The sequence below is a fragment of the Peromyscus eremicus genome, chromosome 4, assembly GCF_949786415.1.
Source record: "Peromyscus eremicus chromosome 4, PerEre_H2_v1, whole genome shotgun sequence".
In the NCBI taxonomy this organism is placed as follows: Eukaryota; Metazoa; Chordata; class Mammalia; order Rodentia; family Cricetidae; genus Peromyscus; species Peromyscus eremicus.
Window position 1 is genome coordinate 119,918,310 of NC_081419.1, and position 23,314 is coordinate 119,941,623.

Consider the following 23,314-nt stretch of genomic DNA (forward strand, 5'->3'; position numbering starts at 1 on the left):
AGTCCTGTCGTCTTGTGACATGACAGATACTCTTTGCTTTTACATTCAGCTCTCAGGAGGCAGAGGCAGGCAGGTCTCTGTGAGTTTGAGGCCAGCCTGGTCTACAAATCGAGTTCCAGGACAGCCATGGTTGTTATACAGAGAGACCCTGTTGAGAGAGAGAGAGAGAGAGAGAGAGAGAGAGAGAGAGAGAGAGAGAGAGAGAGAGAGAGCAAAGTGCACATCTCTTCCTTTCAAAGCAGTCGGTGCGCACTCTCTCTGCCCTTGTTATACCCATCCTTGCCAGTGCTTGGGTCCTGACATGGGTTCCTCAGAGTCAGCACCCAGCACATTCCAGGCCATGGGAGCATGCAGGAGATTAGGAGGCTAAATTTTTAAAAATAATTTAATGGGTGTACTTGCACTGTGTTTCCCAGCATGGCCTCCGACTTGTGATTCTCTTTCATCCGTCTTCTGATTTGCTGGGATTGGAGGCATATGCCACCACTCTGTTTGGGGTTTCTGGTTTTTTTTTTTTAATTTTTTATTCTAATGTTCCATCTTAACCTTAGCTGCAGTCCATCTGTGTATCTGTGGGGACACATCCTCATGTCTTTGGCTATGTGGCCTCAAATCAGCCCTACATCTTTCCTATGGCATGGCCTCTAGAGTCACCAATACCAGATGACACGTGGCAAGTGCTTCCCTAGAGGCACAGGGCAGCATCCTAGTCCCGAGCCTCCACCCCCTCCTGGGCCTAGCCTGTGGCTCCTCCAGCACTGGATGTTGGAGCTGGCAGCCCTGTTTGCTCTCGGCTCTTTTTGCAGTTGCCAGGAGCCCTGAGAGGGAGGGAGTGCAAGGTCATGCAGGGTAAAGGCAGGTGCAGGTAGGTAATTTGTTTCCTCTCCCGAGTCTGCTGCATCTGAGTCCTAAGGGCACTGAGTCCTAAGGGAAAGAGCTGGGAAGGGAGCCAAGGAAGGGTCAGTGATGGCTCCGTCTGCCCAGGTGTTTTAACCTTTCCTGTTCTCTGCTCTGCCAAGGCACAGGCCTCTGTGAGAGTCAACAGTTAGTCTAGCAAAGGGGAGTGCATTCTACTTGGAGTGGGGACCATAGAGGAATAGATGCTGGCTTTTTGATATAAAAGATTGAGGAAAACAGGCCTGAAGGCCTACTCCTGGGAATTATGGATTGTTTCACAATGCTCAGGACTTCCAGGTAATGGTTTTGTGTTATCCCGAAGCTGCAGTTCTGATGGAACAGCGGGTCAGTTACTGCCTGGCTCTTTAGGATAGAAAGCTCTAGGTTTGGGACATCTGGTTGTTTTATTTACATGCTCGTCAGCACTGCTCTTAGCGAGACATCTTTAGAGCTTCAACCACTGAGAAATGGAGAAAGGACTTCATTGGCAGTTAGCCTGCCTGTGCTGTCCGTGAGTCAGTGCTGAAGCATGAGAGCTACTCTGTCCTCATCTGTGCTGATGGAGGGTCACAGCAGGGGACCCTCAGGTACTGCCAACCTAGGCAAGGGACTTGACCAACCCTAGGCAAGGCTAGAAGGAACTCCTTATTCTTACATTAAAAGGCACATGTCAGTTATTGGTGAAATTATTAAGGCCACTCCACGTAGTTAAAAGGAGATTTATTTAATGGTGTAACTTACAAATTAAGGGATAGGTAGGTCACGGGGTCTGGGGAAGGTGTATCACAGTCCAGCGGTGTTCTCTGGAGCTCTGCTTGGCCCACCTCCACCATCCAGGGTCCCGGAACAGAGAGAGAGAGCGCTGGCCCATCCAGGTCTCGGGTCTCCAGGCGCCTCCCTTGGCCCCGCCTTGTAGGCGTGGCAGTTGCCGAAGTCTCAATGGGGGTTGGAACTTCCAGATCAAAGCTGGAATAGCTACCCACTACAGTCAGTCATCAGGATAACACTAGTTCCAGAAAAGGAGCATCGCAGTGAAGCCCAGAAGCCTTCCAGGCTAGCAAGAGGTGTTGCCTCACCAAGAAAGTAAGACTGCAAAGGGATAAAAGCTAGTCCATGTGTCTCAGCCTGTAGTCACAGCGCTCAGGCTGAGGCAGGAGGATTGTCAGGAGTTCCAGGCCAGCTAAGGCTACATAGTTAGTTCAGGCCTGAAATACACTGTATGGGTCTGTCTCCAGTGGGGGCTGGGAGCACTAGATTTTATCTGTTATTTATTTTTGTAATGTTTTAGTTAGGATCTTTAGTTAGTTTAGTTAGTTCCATTATGACATTTTCATACACTTGTATCGGTCTACCTTCCTCATATCTGTCCCACACTGCCTTTCCCCCCATCCTTCCCCCTCTGACTGATTCCCCTCTCTCACCAAATAGTCTCTTTTCTGCTTTTATTTCACATGTGTGAACACATATATGTAGCTAAATCTAGATCTCACATGAAGAAAATTGCTGTTTTATCTTTCTTCTCTTCCATTTCCTCTCTTTGTCTCCCCCCTGAAGTCCCTTCCTCCTGCCTCATAGCTCCCCTGCCTTCATTTCTTGTATGCGTGCATGTATGTGTTTATAAATTGGTGTGTATATAGTGTACATGTGAGAGAAAACATGGTATTGTCTTTCTGAGTTTGGCTCATATTTTGCTGACCATGAACATCTCAGCTCCATCTTTTTATCCTGTAAATGATACACTTTCACTCCTCTGTAAGACTGAGTACAACTCCATTGCATCTATATGCTACATTTTCTTCATTCATTCATCTATGAATACGCATCGGGGCTGGTTCCATATCTTGGCTGGTGTGAATAAGGCAACAATGAACATGTACAGGTATCTCTGTGGTGTGCTTTTCCTTTGGATATACGTCCCCAGGTGTGGTATAGCCAGAGCATATAGCAGTTGTGCTTTTAGGTATTTGAGAAACCTCCAAATACTGGCTTCTACAGTAGCTGTACCAATTTACATTCCATCTAGAGTGAATAAGGGTCATCTTTTCTCATAACCTCACCGGCATCTGTTGCCACTTCTATTCTCGATGATGGTAAGCTCGATGTAGACGCATGCTCAGTGTGGTTTAGTTTGTGTTTCCCGGATGGCTAAGGCTAGTGGATACCTTTTCAAATGTTTATTGGATATCTGCATTTTTCTTCTTTTGAAAACTGTGTGTTCTATTCATTTGCCCATCTGTTTATTGAATTATTTGGGGGATATTTAGGGGTTTTCTAGTTCTTTATGAACTATAGGTATTAATCTCCTGTTTGATGTGTAGTTGGTGAAGATTTTTCTCACATTCTGTAAGCTGTTTCCTTTGCTGTATGGAACTTTTTAATGTCATGGGATCCTATTTGTCAACTCTTGTGTAGCTTGAGTTTTCCTGCCTGGCCCACAGTCAGGACAAATCTCTCTCACCTGCCAGTCCCACAGCCGCTCAGACCCGACCAAGTAAACACAGAGACTTATATTGCTTACAAACTGTATGGCCGTAGCAGGCTTCTTGCTAACTGTTCTTACAGCTTAAATTAATCCATTTCCATTAATCTATGCCTTGCCACATGGCTCGTGGCTTACCGGCATCTTCACATGCTGTTTGTCATGGTGGCAGCTGGCAGTGTCTCTCTGACTCAGCCTTCCACTTCCCAGCTTTATTCTCCTCCTTGTCCCACCTACACTTCCTGCCTAGCCAATGGCCAATCAGTGTTTTATTGACTAATCAGCAACACATTTGCCATACAGACCATCCCACAGCACTCTTGGTATAATTTCCTTAGCTACTGGAATCCCTTTTGAAAAGGCTTTGCCTACACCGACATCTTGAAACATTCCCCTGTGTTCTCTTCTGGCAGTTTCAGAGATTTGAGTGTTCCATTAAGGTATTTGATCTGCTTTAAATTAAATTTCAGTGCAGGTTGAGAGATATAGAACTAGTTTCATTCTTCTCTGTGTGAATGTCTGGTGTTTCCAGAACCATGTGTTGTAGAAGCCATCTTTTCTCCAATGTATGTTTTGACTCCTTGTTAAAGCTTGGGTGGCTCTAGCAGCATGGGAGCATTCCTCTGGGTCCTCCATTTCATTGCTGTGTGTGTCTGTTTCTGGACAGTCTTATGCTGTGTGGGGCCCTGTAGCTCTGTAGTATCATCTGAGGCCAGGTGCAAGGCTCCCAGTGCTGATCTTTCTACTTTGGATTCTTTGTCTATTCAGGGTCTTTTTGTTCTCCCTAGGATTTTCTTTTTATTCTTTTCTCATATATTACACCCCAACCTGCAGTTTCTCCTCCCTCCCCTCCCCGTAGATTTCTCCCACCTCCCCTCTCCCCCAGATCTACCCCAGCCTCTGTTTTCCGTCCAAAAAGAGCAGGCCTCCCAGGGACATCAACCAAACATGGCACAACATGCTACAATAAGACCAGGCACATACCATCATATCAAGGCTGGATGAAGCAATCCAGTATGAGGAAAGGGGTCCCCTAAGCAGGCAAAAGAGTCAGTGACTGCCCCTGTTCCCACAGTTAGGAGTCCCACAGAAGCACCAGGATACTCAGCCATAACATATATGCAGAGGACCTAGGTCAGACCCCTACAGGCTCCCTGATCTCCACAAGCCCCCATGAGTCCTGATCACTTGATTCTGTGTAGGACCATGTTCTGTAGAACTCCTCTGGTTCTGGTTCCTCCAACCCTCCTCCTCTCCTCCACAGGACACCCTGAGCTCTGTCTAATGTTTGGCTGTAGGACTCTGCATCTGCTCCCATCAGGTGCTGGGTGAAGTCTCTCTAGTCTCTTTGATGAGGATTCTGCTAGGCTCTGGTCCCAGAATGCTCTGCAGGCAGCACAAACCACAGGTTGGTTTTGTGACTGTCTCCCTAGGAATTTTAGGATTATTTATGTGGTTCTCTGAAGAATGTTGGCATTTCGGTGGGGAGTGTGTTGAACATGTAGACCACTTTCAGTAATTTCATATATATATATATATATATAAATTCTGCCAATTCATGAGCATGGATGGTCTCTCTATCTTCTAGTGTCTCCAGTTCCCTTCTTCTGTGTTTTAAACTTTATGCTGTACAGCTGGAGAGATAGCTCAGTGGGTCAGAATGCTTGCTACTTGAGCATGAGGACCTGACTGCAAAACCCAGAGTCCATATAAAAGGCCGGATGTAGTCTTATGTGCCTGTATCATCAGCATGGGAGAGGGGCAAAGACAGGAGGACCCCTGGGGGTTGGGTGCCACCAGCCCAGTTCCAGGCTCAGTAAGAGGCTGTCTCAAGGGAATACTGCAGAGAATGATAGAACATGACACTGAACATCTCTTCTGGCCTCTGAGTACACACGTGTATGTGCATTTGCCACACACACACACACACACACACACACACACACACACACACTAAATAAAAAATATTTTATTGCAGAGGTCTTTAACTTCCTGAGGTATTTATTTTTTTAAGATATTGTGAATGACTATTTTCCTCCCTTGTTTCTTTCTTGGCAGGTTCATTACCGGTCTATAGGAAAATTACTGATTTTTATATGTTGATTTTGTGTTCTGCTAATTAGCTGAAAGTGTTCCTTACATCTTAGAGTTTTCCAGTGGAGTCTTTAGGGTCTTTTAAGGATAGAATTATATTGTCTTCAAATTGAGACAATTTGGCTTCTTTGTTATTTCTATTGCTTTTATTTCTATTTCTCACCTTGCTCTAATTAAGACTTCAAGCACTATATTGGATAAGGATAGAAAAGTGTGTCATGTTTCTGATTTTAGATTAAAGGCTTTCATTTTTTTTCATTGAGACCAGTGTTGGCTATAGGTTTATTATATAAAGCCTTCATTATGCTGAGGTATATGTCTTCTGTTCCTAGTTTCTCTAGGGCTTTTCTCAAGGATGAATGTTGAACTTGGTCAAAGGTCCTTTATGTATCTATTGATGATGGTCATGTGATTTATGCTTTTAAGTGTATTTATGTGCTGTCATATATTTATTGATTTGTGTGTGCTGAACTATATATCTCTGGATTGAAACAAACTTGGTCATGGCACATATCTTCTTAATATGTTCTTGAATTTGGCTGGCAAATATTGAGGATTTTTTGCATCTGTGCTGTGTCTTCTTGGATAATCCCCTTTGTTAATATTAGGCTGACAAAAGTGGTTATAGTTTTTGCATTATTGAAGTTTGTCATTTGATATTGAAATGCATTCTTAAGTAATTGTGGTTATGTGATACGTCACTCCAATGAGCTTTTCTCACTTTACTTTTTGCTAATAATGTATTACTTTCTGTTCATTTCATAGTTATTTTATACTGTGAAAATTATATTAAACCAAAAGCAAATTTGAACCGTTTTCTTACTTGAGTTCAAAATGAGTTTTAAAGCAACAGAGACAACTCACGTCCACAATGCATTTGGCCCGGGAACTGCTAACAGGTGGTACAGTGGTTCCAGAAGTGCTGCAAAGGAAGATGAGGAGCAGAGTGGCTGCCATCGGAAGTTGACTGCAGCCAATTGAGTGCAGTTATTGAAGCTGATTCTTTAATCACTACCTGAGAAGTTGCCAAAGAACTCGGAATAGGTCTTGCAATGTCTGTCTGGCGTTTGAAGCAAATTGGAAGAGTGGTAAAATTCGTAAGTGCATGCCTCATGAGCTGACTGCAATTTTTTTCACACTGTCATTTTGAACTGTCATCTTGTCTTATTCTATAGAACAAAAAATGAATTGTTTTTCAGTTGGATTGTGACTTGTGACAGAAACTGGATCATATATGACAGCCGGCTCAGTTCAGTGCTTGAACCAAGAGGAAGCTCCAAAGCTCTTCTCAAAGCCAAATGTGTGAAGCAAATGATGATGCTGGGCGCTATTTGGTGTCTACTGCCCTTCTGATCCTCTGCAGCCTTCCAACACCATTGAAACCATTGCATCTGAGAAGTGTGCTCAGCAAATCAATGAAATGCACTGAAAACTGCATCTCCTCCAGCCAGCATTGGTCAACAGACTGGGCCCAGTTTGTCTCCACAATTCCCAGTCACACGTGGCCTGTCAAACACTTCAAAAGGTGAATGAGTTGGGCTACCAAGTCTTGCCTCATCCATCATATTCACCTGACCTTCTACCAACCACCACTTCTTCAAGATTTCTACATGTAAAGAAGATGTTTTCACAGCCAATGGGATGCAGAAAATGCTTGAGGATTCCTCAAATCCAGAATCATGGATTTTTACACTATAAGACTAAAAACAACAACAACAACAACAAAAACCCATCTTATTTCTCATTGGCAAAAATGTATTGATTACAATGGTTCCTATTTCAGTTAATGAAGATGTGTGAGCCCAGTTATAATGATTTAACATTCAGGTCTGAAAACACAGTTCCTTTTTCACAAGCCTATTATTTAGTGACCCTCGTTATGTCTTCTGAATAACTGTGATTGGAAGTCTACTTTATGAATCATCCAAATAGTCGCATTACACTGGCTTATTTGCATTTTCTGTTTGCTTGGTAAATAGACTTTATTGCTCCTCCTGTGCACCTACTATAGTCCAGCTGAACTTCTTATATGCATACTTTGAATATGTTGGGTTTTGTAAAATCATTTTTACAAAGGACTATGGAAATGTTCTACCAATGGAGGGCATAGAGACTGGAACTAGGTTTTTACACTTGCTTTGTTTTCCTATTCCTCTTGTCCACAGCCTGGTCTGTGGACCGGTGGCATGGCTGTCACCTATAAGCTCATTAGATGTGGCAGCCTCAGACTCTGCCCCACAGAATCCCAATGCAATGTATTTTCTCCCACTATTATTCAGAAGAATGTCCTTTTCACTATCTTTTAGTCATAAACTCACCGAGTAGTTACTATTTTATTCTATTCCATTATGGCTATCTCTGTGCTTCTGTGTCTTATGATATTTTCTTGTATTGCACAATTCCTGTTTCTCTATTAATTTCAAAGCCTTCCTAAGTCAATTCCAAGGCAAAATAAATCTTTTGAAGAGCCTAAGATGGGACTAGAAAAATGTAGAAATGATCCATGGGATAATATTGACTGGGAACAGCCCTGAGAGGTGTCCCTAGGACCCTTTCTATACTGTGATTCACCAGAGGCTCTGGTAGGCACCTTAAAGCCCATACTGTCCCCTTCTGGTACTAATACCAAGACAAATTTGCTCAAAAATGACCAGGCCGATCATGATGATGCATACCTTTAATCCCAGCACTCAGGAGGCAGAAGTAGGTAGATCTCTGAGTTCCAGGCCAGTCAAAGTTACAGAGTGAGATTTTCCCAAAACAAACAAGCAACAACAACAAAACAGAAACAAAAACAAAAAACCCATCCATGGACAGAGCTTCAGACTCCCTACCCTAGACAGAGATCCCTCATCTGGTTGAGCAAACTGAGGTAAAGGATAGAATAGAACCAGGAAGTTTTATAGCTCTAACTCCAAGTGACCATAACCCTGTTATCAGGTCACACAGTTCCACTCAGTATCCGGCCCAGCTGTGGGCACTGGCAGCAGCCAGCCTAGGGCCAGCGGCTTAATTACACTCTTTATCTTTATGTTTGTCTGAGGACATCTGAAACCTTCAGCGTGGCCTGTCCCTAATTAGATGACTAATAATAGTCAGTGCCTGCTTGCTGATCTCAGAGCCATCCTCCATGAGCAAGCTGATTGTAACTGGGTCTCTGTCACAGGAGCTGAAGGGTGTGTGCTCCCTGGTTGCTTTGTTCACACCAGGGCCCAAGCAGTATGAAGACAAGGATGGTGGCATGCTTATCACCTTCCCTGGAGCCTGGGGAGCAAGTAGCCACTTGAGACAGATGGTGGGGCAGGTCACATCTTGCCCTGTCGTAGTGTTGGAACCACAGAGGGATCACCAGGGACCCATACCAAGGCCAGTTTGTTGGCTAGGCATGGGAGGAACTACAGTGGGGACGTCATGCTAAGCACAGGGGTTCTGCCTCCTACACTCCCCTACCACCCTCTAGGAGAATGACTAGACATTGAGCCATCAGAAAAGAATGATCTGGGACACCTGGTCCACAGATCATGACCAGACTTCCTCATCAAATTCCAATATTTAAATGTAATTACTATCAAATAAAAGTATCTTCATTTGTAAAGTTATTATTCCTGCTCTTTTCAGAAGCATTTCTTGTCTCTTAATACCAAGTGTACACACTCTTGGCACTGTTCTCCCCTCAATGCAATCCTTTTTTGTCAATATTATTCCTTTTTGAGGGCAGGGTTTAGCTTATCATAATTTTCATAGGTACTTGATGTTTCTTTGGAGTTAAGGGTGCTAGGTATAAGATCTATTCTTCATGACCTCATCAAAGTGCAGAGCAGGTACCCAGGGACTGAGTCCTGTGCTTGGCCTGCTTCATCCTCATCTTCTGCTATTGGATAATTTTAAAATAATAACATCACCCCCTGTCTTGGTTTATGTTCCTTCAAAATGAGCTGAAAACCAAGAACTGGGGTGTGGTGTGGGAATAGTCCCAGGAACAGTCTGACCACGTGGTGCTTGGACAAGGGAGGGAAGAGAGCGTCTCCTGCCAAGCATAGTTGTCGGTCAGCTCCTGATGAGCTGGGTGGTTGAGGCCCTCATCCTGTTAGGGCTCTTGGAGAGAGACAATTGAGAATGGCCCCTCTGTGGGGTGAGGATGCCCTAGTATTATCCACCCACCCTAGTCCCAGTTGATGGTTGGTACCCTGTTCTTCCGGCATCTTTCTTCAGCTTCCGTGTTTAGAGGATGCTCTTTGGCAGACAGAGCCAGGGGAATGCTGGTAGCTGGTGAACCACTTGCTGGTGACCAGGTGGGCCAAGATGGTGTGGACAGACCCAAAGCATGAACTCGAGTACCCCCTTGTGTTCCTTATTTTCCTTAGCTCATTGCTTATGTCCCATCAGTATTCTTACAGTTGCCCTTTTCAAAGCATATAAGCACAGACAAAGGCAGCCGAAAAGCAAGGGTTCAGCAAAGAGGATTTTGTGCCACCCTTGTGATCTGAAGAGATTCCCACCCGTCCCCCTTTATAAGGTCACAAATTTTCTCTAGGATTAAAAAAGATGGTTTTTTTTAAATTAAATTTATTTATTTATTTATTTATTTATTTATTTATTTATTTATTTATATTAGGAGATTTTCTATTCATTTTACATATCAACCACAGATTCCCCTGTCCTCCCTCCTCCCACTCCCCAGCCTTCTCTCCACAACCCACCCCCCCAATTCCTACCTCCTCCAAGGCAAGGTCTCCCATGGGGAGTCAGCAGAGCCTGGTACATTCAGTTCTTCTTTATGTCAGAAGTCAAAGCTGTGATCTCCTGCCCAGCCTCTTCAATATTTCCTGTGAGGTGTAGATCCTCAAGTCTGTCAGGACTGAGTCATGAACCTGCAGATGAATCTGAAGGTCACTCAGGTTTGAAAACAGCTTACTCGGGATGTCTGTGACAGAACCAGCACTCTCCATGGCTGATGCAGCCTGGAAGGACTGGCCAGTGCCTGTTGAGTTTCCCTTGTCCTGATACAAGCAGAACTACATACAGGTGCTCTGGAGGAAATAAGGAGCTATCAGACTGGGCCCTGTTATCACTTGACATTAGACACACTTTGAAGGAGAGGCCCAGAAAGATCCGGCCCTACAAACACAGGCTTGGCAGCCCCTCAGTAGAAGTGACAGGTGAAATGCTCCTCATAGTCCCATCACTGTGACAAAATGCATAAGAAAAATCCTCTGACAAAGAGGACAGGTTTATTTTTGCTTACAGTTTCAGAGGTTTGAGTCCATGGTCTCTTGGCTTCATCACTTTGAGCTTTGGTGAAGGACAGTATCATGGCAGGGAGCACGTGGTGGCACATGTGTCCAGGAAGCAAAGAAAAGGAGAAAAGGGCTGTGGTCTAACTCCCAAAAGCTCATTCCTTAGGATCTAGCCAGTCTTCCTTCCTTCTATTTCCTTCATCCCTCCTCCCTCCCCTCTTTCTGTCTTCCTCCACCCCCACCCCCACCCCCCGCCTTCCTCTGCCACCTCCTTAAGGTTTCACCCCCTCCTCTTAGTACCTCAGGTTGGAGAGCAAGCTTCAGCATGTGGCCCTGGGAGACAGTTGAGATCAAAACTGTGGCAGATGGCTGTTCTCTCTGGATGGTGGCACTTCTGTGAGCCACTGTGTGAAACCCCGACCAGACTAGACCGTCTAGTGAGAATATGGCTCTGAAGACCATATTTATCTCTAACTAGAAGATCATTCCTTTCAAAGAAATAATCCAAAGTTAACAATATAGTGAGGCATTTGGGCGTTAAAAAAAACCCACAAAACCTTTGAGTTTCCCTATTTTGTTTTAACAGTATGTGATGGAGAAAATTCTGTGAATCACTTTCTAGACCTTGGGTTTATGTTGAGTGATCTTTCTATAAACACTAGACTGTAGAAGCTCCAGACTATACTTCTGCATACATGAGCCATTTGGGTGGGGGTGAGGAGGGCTGCAGAAATATAGTTTCTGGGCCCCCAATTCCTGATGTTATAATTCAATGGGGCTGGAGTAGATTCCAGAAATACATGTGTTTGACAGACTGCAGATAATTCTGCAATGCAGCTGGGTTTAGGAACCATTTATGTAGACATTTCCCCAAAGTTGACAGATACATCTAGAAGGGAACAATTTCCCCCCTATAATTGTTCATTGTAGGTAAACTAGTTTATGGGTTTGTTTTCTGAACTGCATTTTCTAATTCTCAGGAAATAATATAACTTCTAACTTACATCATTACTTTAGTGCCTACCAAGCCTAATTATCATGCCATCATTGACATTATGTAGCTGAAGTCATTATCCAGGTCTCGGTATTTACATATAAATTGGACCTAGTCGAAAGAATTCTGCAAAGCCACATGCTGAACCGATCACCAGTTAAGAATGGGGCCCAAGAAGTAACTGCCAAGCATGAGGAAGCCAGCCCATATGGTGTTAATAAAACCTTGCTAATGGCTACTACTGCCCCAAATATGAACCTTTCTTCATCATCAGAAGTGATGTCACTGGTTCTTCTAGTCCCATCATGCTTTGCTTTTGGTCATGTGACCCTGATTGATTTGTGCCTTATGTTTTGCATCTCTTGTGGACAGAGCTTTTCCCATTTGTCTTATATTTGTCCTCTTGGTATTCATAGCTGGTATTTATTTAATGTATATAAATGTGTATTCAAAGCATGTATGTATGAAACCATTATTAAGCATTTCTTATAAAATATAAAGAAAAACTCATTTTCAATGCATTTTAATCTGTTTTGCTGGAACCCCCAATTTTATTCTCGTCATTTTCCAAACATGAATTTTTTTTTTCAGTTAGGACTCGTGAGTTACCTTTGAGCACAGGTACACGAGCATTTCATCTAACATCCTGAATCTCCAGATGTTCCCCACAGACCGTGACTTTGGCCATCATGTCCCTTCCCTGACAGATCCATGAGGACTCCAGAGGGCAGCTGGGTCACTCCTGGAAGATGGTTGGGTTCAGGGGAGGCTTGTGAGAACAGCCGGCTGTCTCTTCTCTCCAGGTTCCATCACAGTTTCTTCAGGGACGAGCGAGAACAGGAAGTTCTGGCTGACCATGCAAGGTAGACTGAGGGAGGGTTGTCCCCAAAACTAGAGAGTAGGGTCAGCGGAAAGTTTTAACCTCTGCATCACCTCCACAAACTCTCACTCTCTTCTACATGTGTTCAAAGTCCTCCCCTCAGTCCTATTTGGCTTTCTTTGCTCTCCCCTGACAGTCAGAATTTGCCATTACTGACAGCTCTGTGGCTATGGATGCAGCCTTTGGTATTTTTATTAGCTGAACAAAAATGAAACAAGTACCTTGAAATGTGTCAAAAAGTCTCTCACGGTCTAAACATACAAATAACGCGCGTGCACATGCACGCATGCACGCACACACAAACCACTGAAAAGAGTTAATTTTTTTTTTTCAGGGAAAAACTGGTAGATTTTCTTAATCTGCCCTTTGCTTATAATAAATCTTTGCTTGACTTGTTTTCAATGCATTTGTCTTCTAATTGTGAAAATTCACAATTATCTCCAACCTTTACCTCCCATCTGTAGCATTTAACCATTAATTGCTTGCTATTATCTTACATCTTTAAGACTGAGTTACATCTGAGTTGTTCCTTGACTGGTAAAATAGTCAGTCCGGTCTCATATCTGTGTTGAGCTAGGATTTATTGTCATCTGGAAAATATTTTTGTCACTGTCTTGGACAATTCTGAAAGCAGAGGTTTTAGTAAATTAAATTGAAACATTTAGATGGATGTGAGGTAATTATTTTTTCCTCTACATTATCTATTTGTTCGAATAGAAGCATTAATAAAGCCAGTTAATTAAATCACTCAGTTTGGCTGGCTGCCTATGTCATGCCACACACACAAAATCAGCAAAAAATATAAAAATTAATGAGTGAATTACTAGCAGATTTACAAGCAATGTGAAAAGTTTTATGTGTCCTTTTCCTGCTCACAGTAAATTGGTGGTGTGTTCCTCTTTATTTGCGGGATAAGGATGTTTAGACCTCATTTTGTAGCTGTCCTTCTGAAACTCGGAATGAAACACAATACCTTTTACTTATTTCCCTGGATACTCTAATCCCTCCCTGCTTTACAAGTATCTTTGAGCTGTTTCCTCCCTTTGTATCCACAGCAACGTGAAATCCCCACTGGAATTATTTGCTGCGAAAATGCAGGTGCACTTGTTTAATGTTTCAGTGGCCTGAGCACTTAACTTGAACTTTTTCCTCCTCACAATATGGTGACCTTTGATTTGGGAGCAGAGGGCTCACAGTGCTGTTAGATATTGTTGATATACATTAAGCCAACACCATTAAATCTGAGACCAAGGTTTTATCTGGGACTCGGCTGTTTGTGCCATTTCCTGCGGGGCTTGCTCAAAGCCAAGCTGTACCCAGTGACCTGCTGTTCTGTCTGCAGGAACTTTCTGAATATTCATACATAAGCAAATGTGAACGCTGAAACGTTTCATCTCAATATTTCATCCCCAGCACTATAAACTTTACAATTGAACTAAATCAAATCAAGTATTCAGATGTTGCTGTATCCAGTTGCAAACTACCATAGCAAAATACAAAGTTGGAGAGGAAAAAATGAAAATGCTGGTGTGTTTTCATATGCAGGCATAAAAGGGTGAGGAACTGTCAGTGAGCAGTGAGGAGGAGGTTGATAGTACAAAGAGCAATGGAAAGTTAGATTAGCCATTGACCGTAAAGACTTACCTATTATGCTAGTGAATCTGGACTTACTATCCTGGTGACGAGATGGTTAATATCCATTGAAAATGTTCTGTCTGAAAATTCCTGGGTACCATCTCCTTTCATCTGCACAGCTCCCCTAAGATCCATTAGGTTCTGTCACTCCCATTTACAGGTAAAAAGGTTAAATGGTTTGCCTGAGGTCAAGAAGTCAGCACTGAGGGTCCAGCTAAGACAGCGTGACTCCCAAGCCCATGCATGCTCTCTACTTCTCAGCTCTGTTGCTACCAAGGTAGTGTTCAAAGGCCGGACTCTCAAAACCGGAAACCACTGACATATGATTTAATGTAAAAAGATGTTTCCGGAAGCTTCCAGTGAGGAAGAGGGGCAGAAGCGAGATGTGTACCTGGGACACAACGTTAAGCCCATTTCTTGAGGTCGATGGCCAGTTGTCACAATGTGTTGTGGGACTGGCAGAGGGGGCATTCAAGAACATGGAGCAGGTGAAAATGACCAGACACAGTAACTGGCATGGGAAGTGGGAATGAGGACAGGAATCTAAGATGAACTTCCAGATTCCTAGCACGATTGATGGTGAGTTGGCCATGACTTTGACAGAGAAAGGAAGGGCATGGAAACTGCCAAGAGCTCTGCTTGGCTGCATATTTGATCTGGAATGCCCTGGAGCATCCTAATTTGGGCATGCTGAATTTGGGATGACCCTGGAGCATTTAGAAATTAGATCTATAGCTCAGAAGAAACATTAAGGTGTAGTCAAGTGCATTATGGGAAATAGGTAAGATGGTAATGGATGAAGTCACCTGGGGAAGTGGGCATGAGGCCTGAGAAGTTGGTGAGAAATAAGTGTACAAATGGGGGAGAGCCAGCTAATAAAAAAGTCATGAAAGACAACTTTCAGGCAGGCGGGGGTGTGGCCACAGCTCCTAAGTGTCACCTGCACAGCTCCCTCTTCTTGTCCCACCTCTCCCTATGTCCCCTCTGCCTCGATCCTCTGGGCCTAAGATTGTGATGGCACACCCTGTCTTGCTAGTCTTGGCATGACTCTCTATCCCTTTCAGCTCCCATAATCCTGTGCAAGCCTCCCTTTTGTTTCCTGAGACTTTGTGGAGTATGTCATGTATTTTTGGCCTAAATTCCTGCTTCATAAGGTTCTTCTTTTGTCCTCTCCCCATGCTTCCTTCATGAGCTGATGTGAGGCCAAGTCAAGCCTGCTATTTGCCCCCCAGGATTCATTCTGTCCTCCGTGCTTAGTGATAGAACTCAGGGCAATGTGGTTCCTCAGGGGTAGAAATAATCACTGTGTTTCATGAAAACCCGTGGTTTCCAACTTCCTTTGCTAAGACATGTGGCAGTGGCAGTGAGTTCTGCTAATATAAGCAGAAATGTCACGTGGGACTGCCTGATAGGCTCTTTAACACAACGTCCTCCCTGCTGATAAACGACGACATTGGTAGGAAGCCACTGATTTGGAGCAGGCTCCTGCACTGGGCCACCATACACCAGTGTGAGTTCAGTCATAGTAAAGGTGGGGTTCCGGAGGTTCTCCAGCCAGCTGACTGGGTGATTGTCTAACCTGCAGTCATCTAAGTAGTTTTCCCTATGTCTCTTCTGGTTTTCCTTCAAATTCTGTCTGCTACCATTGTTCTCAGGAACTGCTCTAATTTCTGGGTGCTGCCCAGTTGGCACATCATTTTTTTTTCTTGGCATACACGAACTGTACTTGATATAATTGGCTTGAGGAATTCTGCCTTTTAACACCACATTTTCCTCCTTCTGCCCATAATATTAATGTGGTGGGTGGAGGGAGCCCCAGAACTACCGTGGATCTATGCTGACTTTGAGACTAGATCCACACATGAAGAAGCAGAGAAATGGAGCCTTATTCCCGTCAACTCCCAGGAGCCCATCTTCATCAGCACTGGATTGACATACTGGGTCATCATAAGAGATCAGCTGGCGTGGGCATTTGACGAGGAGACCCGGGCTCATTGGCAGACAGACCCCTGCCTTTGGAGTGGAAGATGTTCTTGCAGACGCAAGAGGGAAAGGTTGGAAGCTGATGTCATCTGTGTGCTTTCAGATGATGCAGGAGACATGCTAAGTGGAGACTGAGGACCCGAGAATGGGCAAGGGCAGGGCAGGACTTGAAGACTAGCTAAAAGGCCAGGACAGCCACAGGGAAGAAGGCGAGAGGAATTTCACTGTGATGGAAGAGAAGAAAGAAACACTGTTTCTTCTAAAGAAACACAATTCAAGAAACCCCACCCACTTCCGAAAGTCTGTACTATGTCATTGTAGGTGATGTTGAGAAGAGGAAGAAGGAGGAACAAACGAAGAAGAGGAGAAAATAGTGAAATCATCCTCTGCCTTTTGGGAACATTCTTTTATCTTTTGAGAAAAATTTTAATTGTAGGATAATTCAGGATAACATAATGTGGTGATTTGGCAATTTAAAAGTCATTTGATCCATGTAGTTAGATATTTCAAATTACTCATACCAAAGGGATGGTTTTTGTAGTAAAAGATAAAACTGCATAATCATTAAGCCTTCTATCTGCATGGAGATGTAAAAAGGACCTGTATGTAGCTCTTACTAGTACAATATAAGGTACATTTTGATCACAGAGGATCCAGAACCAGAGTAAACTTTAACTGTTTGTGGGTGTAAACACATGATTATCATTTGTGTTTTCCATGGGATAGTTACAAACCCAGGGCTTGTCCTTGCTGTGTTCTTGCAGACTGACATCCTAAGTAGGCGGGGTTAACCGTGGCCTTTATGCTATTTCAAGATAGTCAGATTTTTTTTTCCTATTGTTAGAGGATAAGACATGCTTGGTTTTCTCCGTATTAAATAGGAATATTCATTCTTAAATGATAGCCATCCTTAGAGACTTCAGAGCAAAACCTTTCATTGCGTTTAGCTGCTTTCAAATGTCAGCCGGACCTATTGCACACACCCTGGAGCGCTTCTCCCACCCCACCCCCCAACCCCACGCCATCACCCAGAGTCCTGTCTTTAGAGCTACTTAACAGACTGCCAGGAAACTGGTAGCACTTCCAGTTGGAAAATCTCCAACCTCCTCTTGAGAAAGGAAGGCAGGTGTTTTCCTCTGGCCCAGTGAAGACCTTCTTTTTGGCATTTGATTGCTGGAAAGGGGCCATGTAAACCAAGAAGAGATTTTTGGGGGACAAACGTCTTTCTCATTAGTGAGGCTCCTGTGATAAGATCTCACCCATAATATTTTGCTGACTATACAGAAGGCACATTGCAACAGGAGTATCTGAAATACTGAAAGGTGTCTAGAGAGTGAGCCCTAAGCATGTGAGTTCATAGAACCTTCTGTGGGTGCTGGGCAGTCTCCTGAAGCCTACCTGCAGAGAGGGCACAGCCCGGCAGAGAGAATGCTGCCTGGAGTTGGAAAGCAGAAATTGCTTCGCTGACCCCTGCTGCTTTGGAACACCATGACCTTAACCAAAGTGCTTACCTTTGTCACCATTTAGTTTCCTTCACATGAAATACACATAGCCCGCGATTATCTCCAAAGCCCCGGTGGAGATTGTTTTGAAGATTAATCCCTGCGATAATGCCTGTGAGTGCTTCAGGCTTGAAAAGTGTGATGCAAATATAGAGCAGTTCGGCTCTTAGGTTTGGTTCGGTTTATTGAGAAAGACTATAACTAGTAGCCCAAAGTGGCCTGGAATTTATGATTCTTCTTGTCTCTGCCTCACAAGTTCTGGAATTATAGTTGTATGCTGCCCTGTCAAGTGACAACCCTCTAGAATATTCTGCGAGGTGACACTCTGGTACCCTGACATGGGTAACTATATATGTCTGAAAGTGAGAAGGCTGGTGTTGAACTGTGGGAATTAGATGATCCCGGAAAGCCCCTGGGCAATTTTCGTCTCCAGGACAACACAGCCCACATAGAGATGGGATTTTCCTTGGGCTTTATATCCATATATTCAGGCAGTGTCAGCAGAAAACCCTTGGGAGAAAAAATTCACTGCACTGAGCACACACAGGCTTCATTTCCTGAACAACACAGTATACCAGCTACTATTTATTTTTTGTTAGTTGTAAGTAATTCCGAGATGATGTAAAGTATTTAGGTGGTAGCGTATACCTTATGTGTGGATGGCACAGCATTGTGAATCAGGGACATAAGCCACTCTATAGGCGAAAGTTAGGTGAGACAACATTAGAGGCAGACAGTGGTCTTACATGGCCTTAGAAAGACCATTGTGCCTCAGTTCCACCTGAGGAAAATAAAGCTAATAATATTCCTGATACCATCACATTGCCCCGAGGACTCCAGGGGAAAATACCTTCAAAGTGTGTATGGGGCGGGGGTGGGTGTGTGTGGGGGGGGGGGGCAGGGGGGTGTTGTTGGGAGTCCAGTTTCTTGTAAGCAGGATGACACTCAAACTTGCTATTAGTTTATGCATAATTATCTCCCACCTCCCAATTTGGGGGGTTTATTTTACTTTGGGAGAAGCAATTTTTAAAAAGTCCAAGTATCTGCCATATACTTGCATAGCCTCTAGAATTTTCTGCAATTAGCCATTTCAACACCACCTTCCTGTTTTGTTGTGAAGGTTCTCTTTGAAGAGGTGTGTGGAAAGAGCTTCTACCTCCAAAGAAAAAGCCAAGAGTTGAATGATACATGAAGTAAAGTTCAACTGAATCACAGTAAATTTCTGTTTAATCTATTTAACTTTTTAAAAATTTTGAACTTTTTATTTCTTTTCAGCTCTCACCTGAAGTTTAATAATCTCACCCTGATTTCAACTCATGGACTCCCAGGAAAAAAACTTTTGGGCAGCGAACAAAGGAAGTTTCTAGCAAGCGAGTATGATTCATTTTCTTTCCTAATTTCCTTCCTAATTCATGTGCAGTCTTTTATGTTAAATAATAGATTTCAAAGGGGAAAGTGGAGGGCCTTTCTCCTAGAGCAGGCATTCATTGGGAAACACAAGTTCAAACCCATCAGAGAGTGTCTTAGTTAGGGTTTCTGTTGCTGGGATAAAAAAAAACCATCATCAAAGCAACTTGGGGAGAAAAGGGATTATTTGGCTTACACTTCCATATCACGTTCACTGTTGAAAGGAGTCAAGACAGGGACTCAAGTAGGTTAGGAACCTGGAGGCAGGAGCTGATGCAGAGGCCATGGAGGGGTGCTGCCTACTGGCTTGCTCCCCATGGCTTGCTCAGCCTGCTTTCTTCCAACCCAGGACCACCAGCCCAGGGATGGCACCACCCATTGTGGGCTGGGCCCTCCGTCAATTACTAATTGAGAAAATGCTCTACAGTTCGATCTTGTGGAGGCATCTTTTCAACTGAGGTTCCCTCCTTTCAGCTGATTCTAGCTTAGGTCAAGTTAACAGAAGACTGGCAGGACAGTGAGTGAGTGGTCCAGCACAGCAGGACAGGGCTAGCATTTTGTCCTCAAGCTTCCCTGTCCCCGGAGCCCAGCTGCCTCTACACTGGAGTCTGAGAAACAAGACAGAGAAACTGTGGCCCTCAGTCTACCCCACAGGCATCAACTTAGAGTGTGAACCTCTCTCCCACCCTACCAAACCATAGGTACCTGGAGCTTCCTTAGAACTGTCCTCACCAGGCCAGGAAGGCTTTGCTCTTCTTGTCCCAGCAGAACCACTGTCTGACACCTGTTCTTAGAAATAGCATTTCCTTATCACACAGCTTCCACTAATTTTAGTTTCTGGTAGCAAAACACAGGCTCTCTGCTGGAGAAATCGTCTCCCAATGTTCAAAGCGAAGAGAAAGAAAGGGAAATCATCCCCTTTTCAGAGAGGTGGAGGCACTGCAGAATCTTTGATGAAGGGACTCACTTTCCTTTTGAAGGAACACTTGTTTTACCTTTACTGGGGAAACCCTCCCTTCTTCACCAGCAGAACCAGGCCCATTTTCAGCGAACACTCTTCTTACTCTGTAGAGTTCTGCTGCTGTTGTTTGTAGTGGTAGGTCTTCAACCTGGAGACTTGAGTCTACTAGGCAGTGCTTCACTGTAAGCTATCAACCCCACCTTTATTAGATCGTGCACTTTGATACACACACACACACACACACACACACACACACACACACACACAAAGAATATCATTCAGCACAATAAAGAGTATGTGGGATTTGAGCTGGTGTGTGTGCTGATCAGGAACCACTCCTACCACTATAGTCTAGATAAGGACTTAGGTTTTCTTGATTGTGAAAAGTATATGCTTAGTAAAGTATGCTGAATTTTTAACTAAACTAAGCATAACATCAAGTCCTGGCCAGTAAGGGAGGATAGACCCTTGGACATCTCTTTCCCTTTCTCATTTTCTTTTTTAATTTTTTAAAGATTTATTTTATTTTATGTGTATGATGTTTTACCTATACGTATGTCTGTGCACCATGTGTGTCCCTGTTGAGGTCGAAAGAGGGCACTGGATTCCCTGGAAGTGGCGTTACCGGGGGTTTCGAGCCGCCATATGGGTGCCGGGAACTGAACCCGGGTCCTGGGCCAGGGCACCAGCACTGTCACCTGCTGAGCCAATCCTCAGGTCTTGCTCTCCCCTTTTGTAAAGGACATGATTCCCAAGAAATGTGAATGTAACTCAGTCAGCTTGGTGGAAAGTTCCGAAGGTTGAGTGTGACATAGTGAGAACAACGTATCTGATTTTCTTCAGGCGTGACACACACAGGTAGCAGGAGAGGCTACACGGAGTAATCGGGTAGCCTTACCTCTACCCTTGTGTCTCTGCCTCCTAACACAGAACAACACACACACACACACAAAAATGTGACGCAGATGGTATCAGCTCCTTGCCTCCTGGAACTCTACTTGTAGAGTAGTTACAAACCACCCGGGGTTGTTTCCATTTAAAATAATTAAAATTAAGTGAGTTGGAAATTTCAGCTCCCCACTTACATTTGCCCCCTTGGCTCAAACAGCTAGCATGCTACCATACCACCATAGCTAGCTTCAGAATGCTTTTGTCATCACAGAATGTTCTAGAATGCATGAAACGTCTGTCCTTTTTCACTGACTATATCCATCTTAGTTAAGTTTTCTATTGCTGTGAAGAGACACTGTAACCACAGCAACTCTTATAAAGGAAAACCTTTAATTGGGTGGTTTACAGTTCAGTTTAGTCCATTATCATCATGGTGGGACATGGTGACATGCAGGCAGACATGGTGCTGGAGAAGATGAGAATTCTACATCTTGACCGGAAGGCAACAGGAAGTGGTCCAGGACACTGGGCATGGCTTCAGCATATATCAGACCTCAAAGTCTGCCCCTCCACCTCCCAGCAACACACTTCCTCCAACAAGGCCATACCTATTGCAACAAAGCCACACCCCCTAATAGTGCCACTCCCTATGAGCTTATGGGGGGGCAATTACATTCAAACTACCACAATATCTTGTACTATTTCTGCTCAGTTCTCTCCAGATTAGCAATCTTAGTGTGCCCCAAACACATCAGGCAAACCTTTACTTTTTTTTTTTCTTAAATGTCCCCTTACCCACCGTCTACCCTGACTATCCCATTCATTTGCAACCAACCAACGCACTCAACTAAACTTTGTTCTATTTTTTTCTGGCTCATGAAATCCTCCTAAATACTACATAATTTTCATTGTAAGATGGCATCTATTGTCTCCATCCCAAATCCTGCACTCCACTAGAGCAGGAATTTTATAATGTAGAATAAATGAAAATCACCTCAGAAGAAGCAGCAAATATCCTCTCCATGAAGGACGAGACCCAACAGCCAGACCCATCTGGGTGGGAACCCTCACATCATGATGCTCAGGAGCCAGAGGCTGAACCCGGAACAGGATGCTGTTTTTCAAATGGTGCTCAGAAAGGAACTTGTCTGGGATCCTGGTGTTCAATAATAAGAAGTGCAAATAACATACATAAATCTAATAATCCAAATTCCTTCTTCTCAACACGAACTGTGAACTTGTCTTTAGTGCTTTACTTCATTATGGTTGTGGATATTTTTTATAAATAGCCATTTTTGCCTTCTCACCCCCCCCCCCCGCCCCCCAGCCTCTGGTTGAGGTGCTAACGATGTACCTAGGAGGCAGCTGGAAGAAGGTGTGGGAGGGAAGGGAAACAGGAAGCAGGAGAAAGCCACTAATTGGGCAATCAACCCTGAATAATTGAAAGTTAATTGCAGTGGCCCTTCTTCCCAGTGTGTCACAGCTAGTGCCCAGCAAACCTCTAAGTTTCTCCCCACCTCTGAAGAATTCTGACTCTTTGAGACAAGAGCCTGCTCAGACCCGACATTTGTTCCTATGGAGTGGCTTCCGGTTGTGCACCTAAGGACTTGGGCTGTTCCTTACTACCAGGATTTGGCCTGTACAATGTTGACAAGAAGGCCACACCCTGTACACTGTATACCTTATATGTCTATGCCGTCTTCGAGAAATTTCCCCCATCATGGTTTGGTTTGTTTATTGAGACAGGGTCTCACTGTGGATCCCAGGCTGACCTCAAATGCTCATTCTCCGGCCTCCACCTTCCGAGTGCTGGGATGAATCAGGCCTGTGCTACCACGCCCAGCTGTTAATCCCGATTTTTCTATGAAGACAACTTTCCATTTTTCTTTTTCTTTTTGTGCATGCCAGGCAATCGCTCTTCCACCAAACTACACCCGCAGTTCCCCCTCACATGATGTTTGAGTCGGTACCGAGCTTGCTTGTGAAAGATGAACTCTCATCTGTGTGACTTCTGTGCTTCCTTGCCTTTCTCCAGAGGGCCCAGGTGATGGCGTGACGCTGTGGAACCATCTCTGCCGTGTTGAAGTCTTTAGGCTTGTAATGCTGCCTAGCAAAAAAAATTGGAGACTCTTGCAATAGATAGTTTCACTCATCTGATGGAGACGTTACAGACAGTCCAGAGGGGTAGTAGTATCCCAAATGGGGAGCGTGAGCTTACACAGTGGCATTTTAAATGGAGAAAGCTAACAGACTGTGTGGCATCAGCCAGTCTTCACCGCTCCCTTCTGTCCCAGCAAACCTTTAAAACAGAGTGTTCCCAAGCGTCAGCTCCCGCCGGACAGAGGTTCAGATGC

The 23,314-nt window shown here is 44.1% G+C and overlaps 1 protein-coding gene across 1 annotated transcript in view; it reads left to right on the plus strand.

The window, feature by feature from the left end:
- The window catches only part of Cfap61 (cilia and flagella associated protein 61), a 300,156-nt gene that overhangs the window by 162,979 nt on the left and 113,863 nt on the right, over nucleotides 1-23,314 (plus strand). The window contains exon 19 of the mRNA XM_059258957.1: nucleotides 18,977-19,075. Coding sequence (XP_059114940.1) covers nucleotides 18,977-19,075 — 99 coding nt within the window. The remainder of the gene's footprint in view (nucleotides 1-18,976; nucleotides 19,076-23,314) is intronic.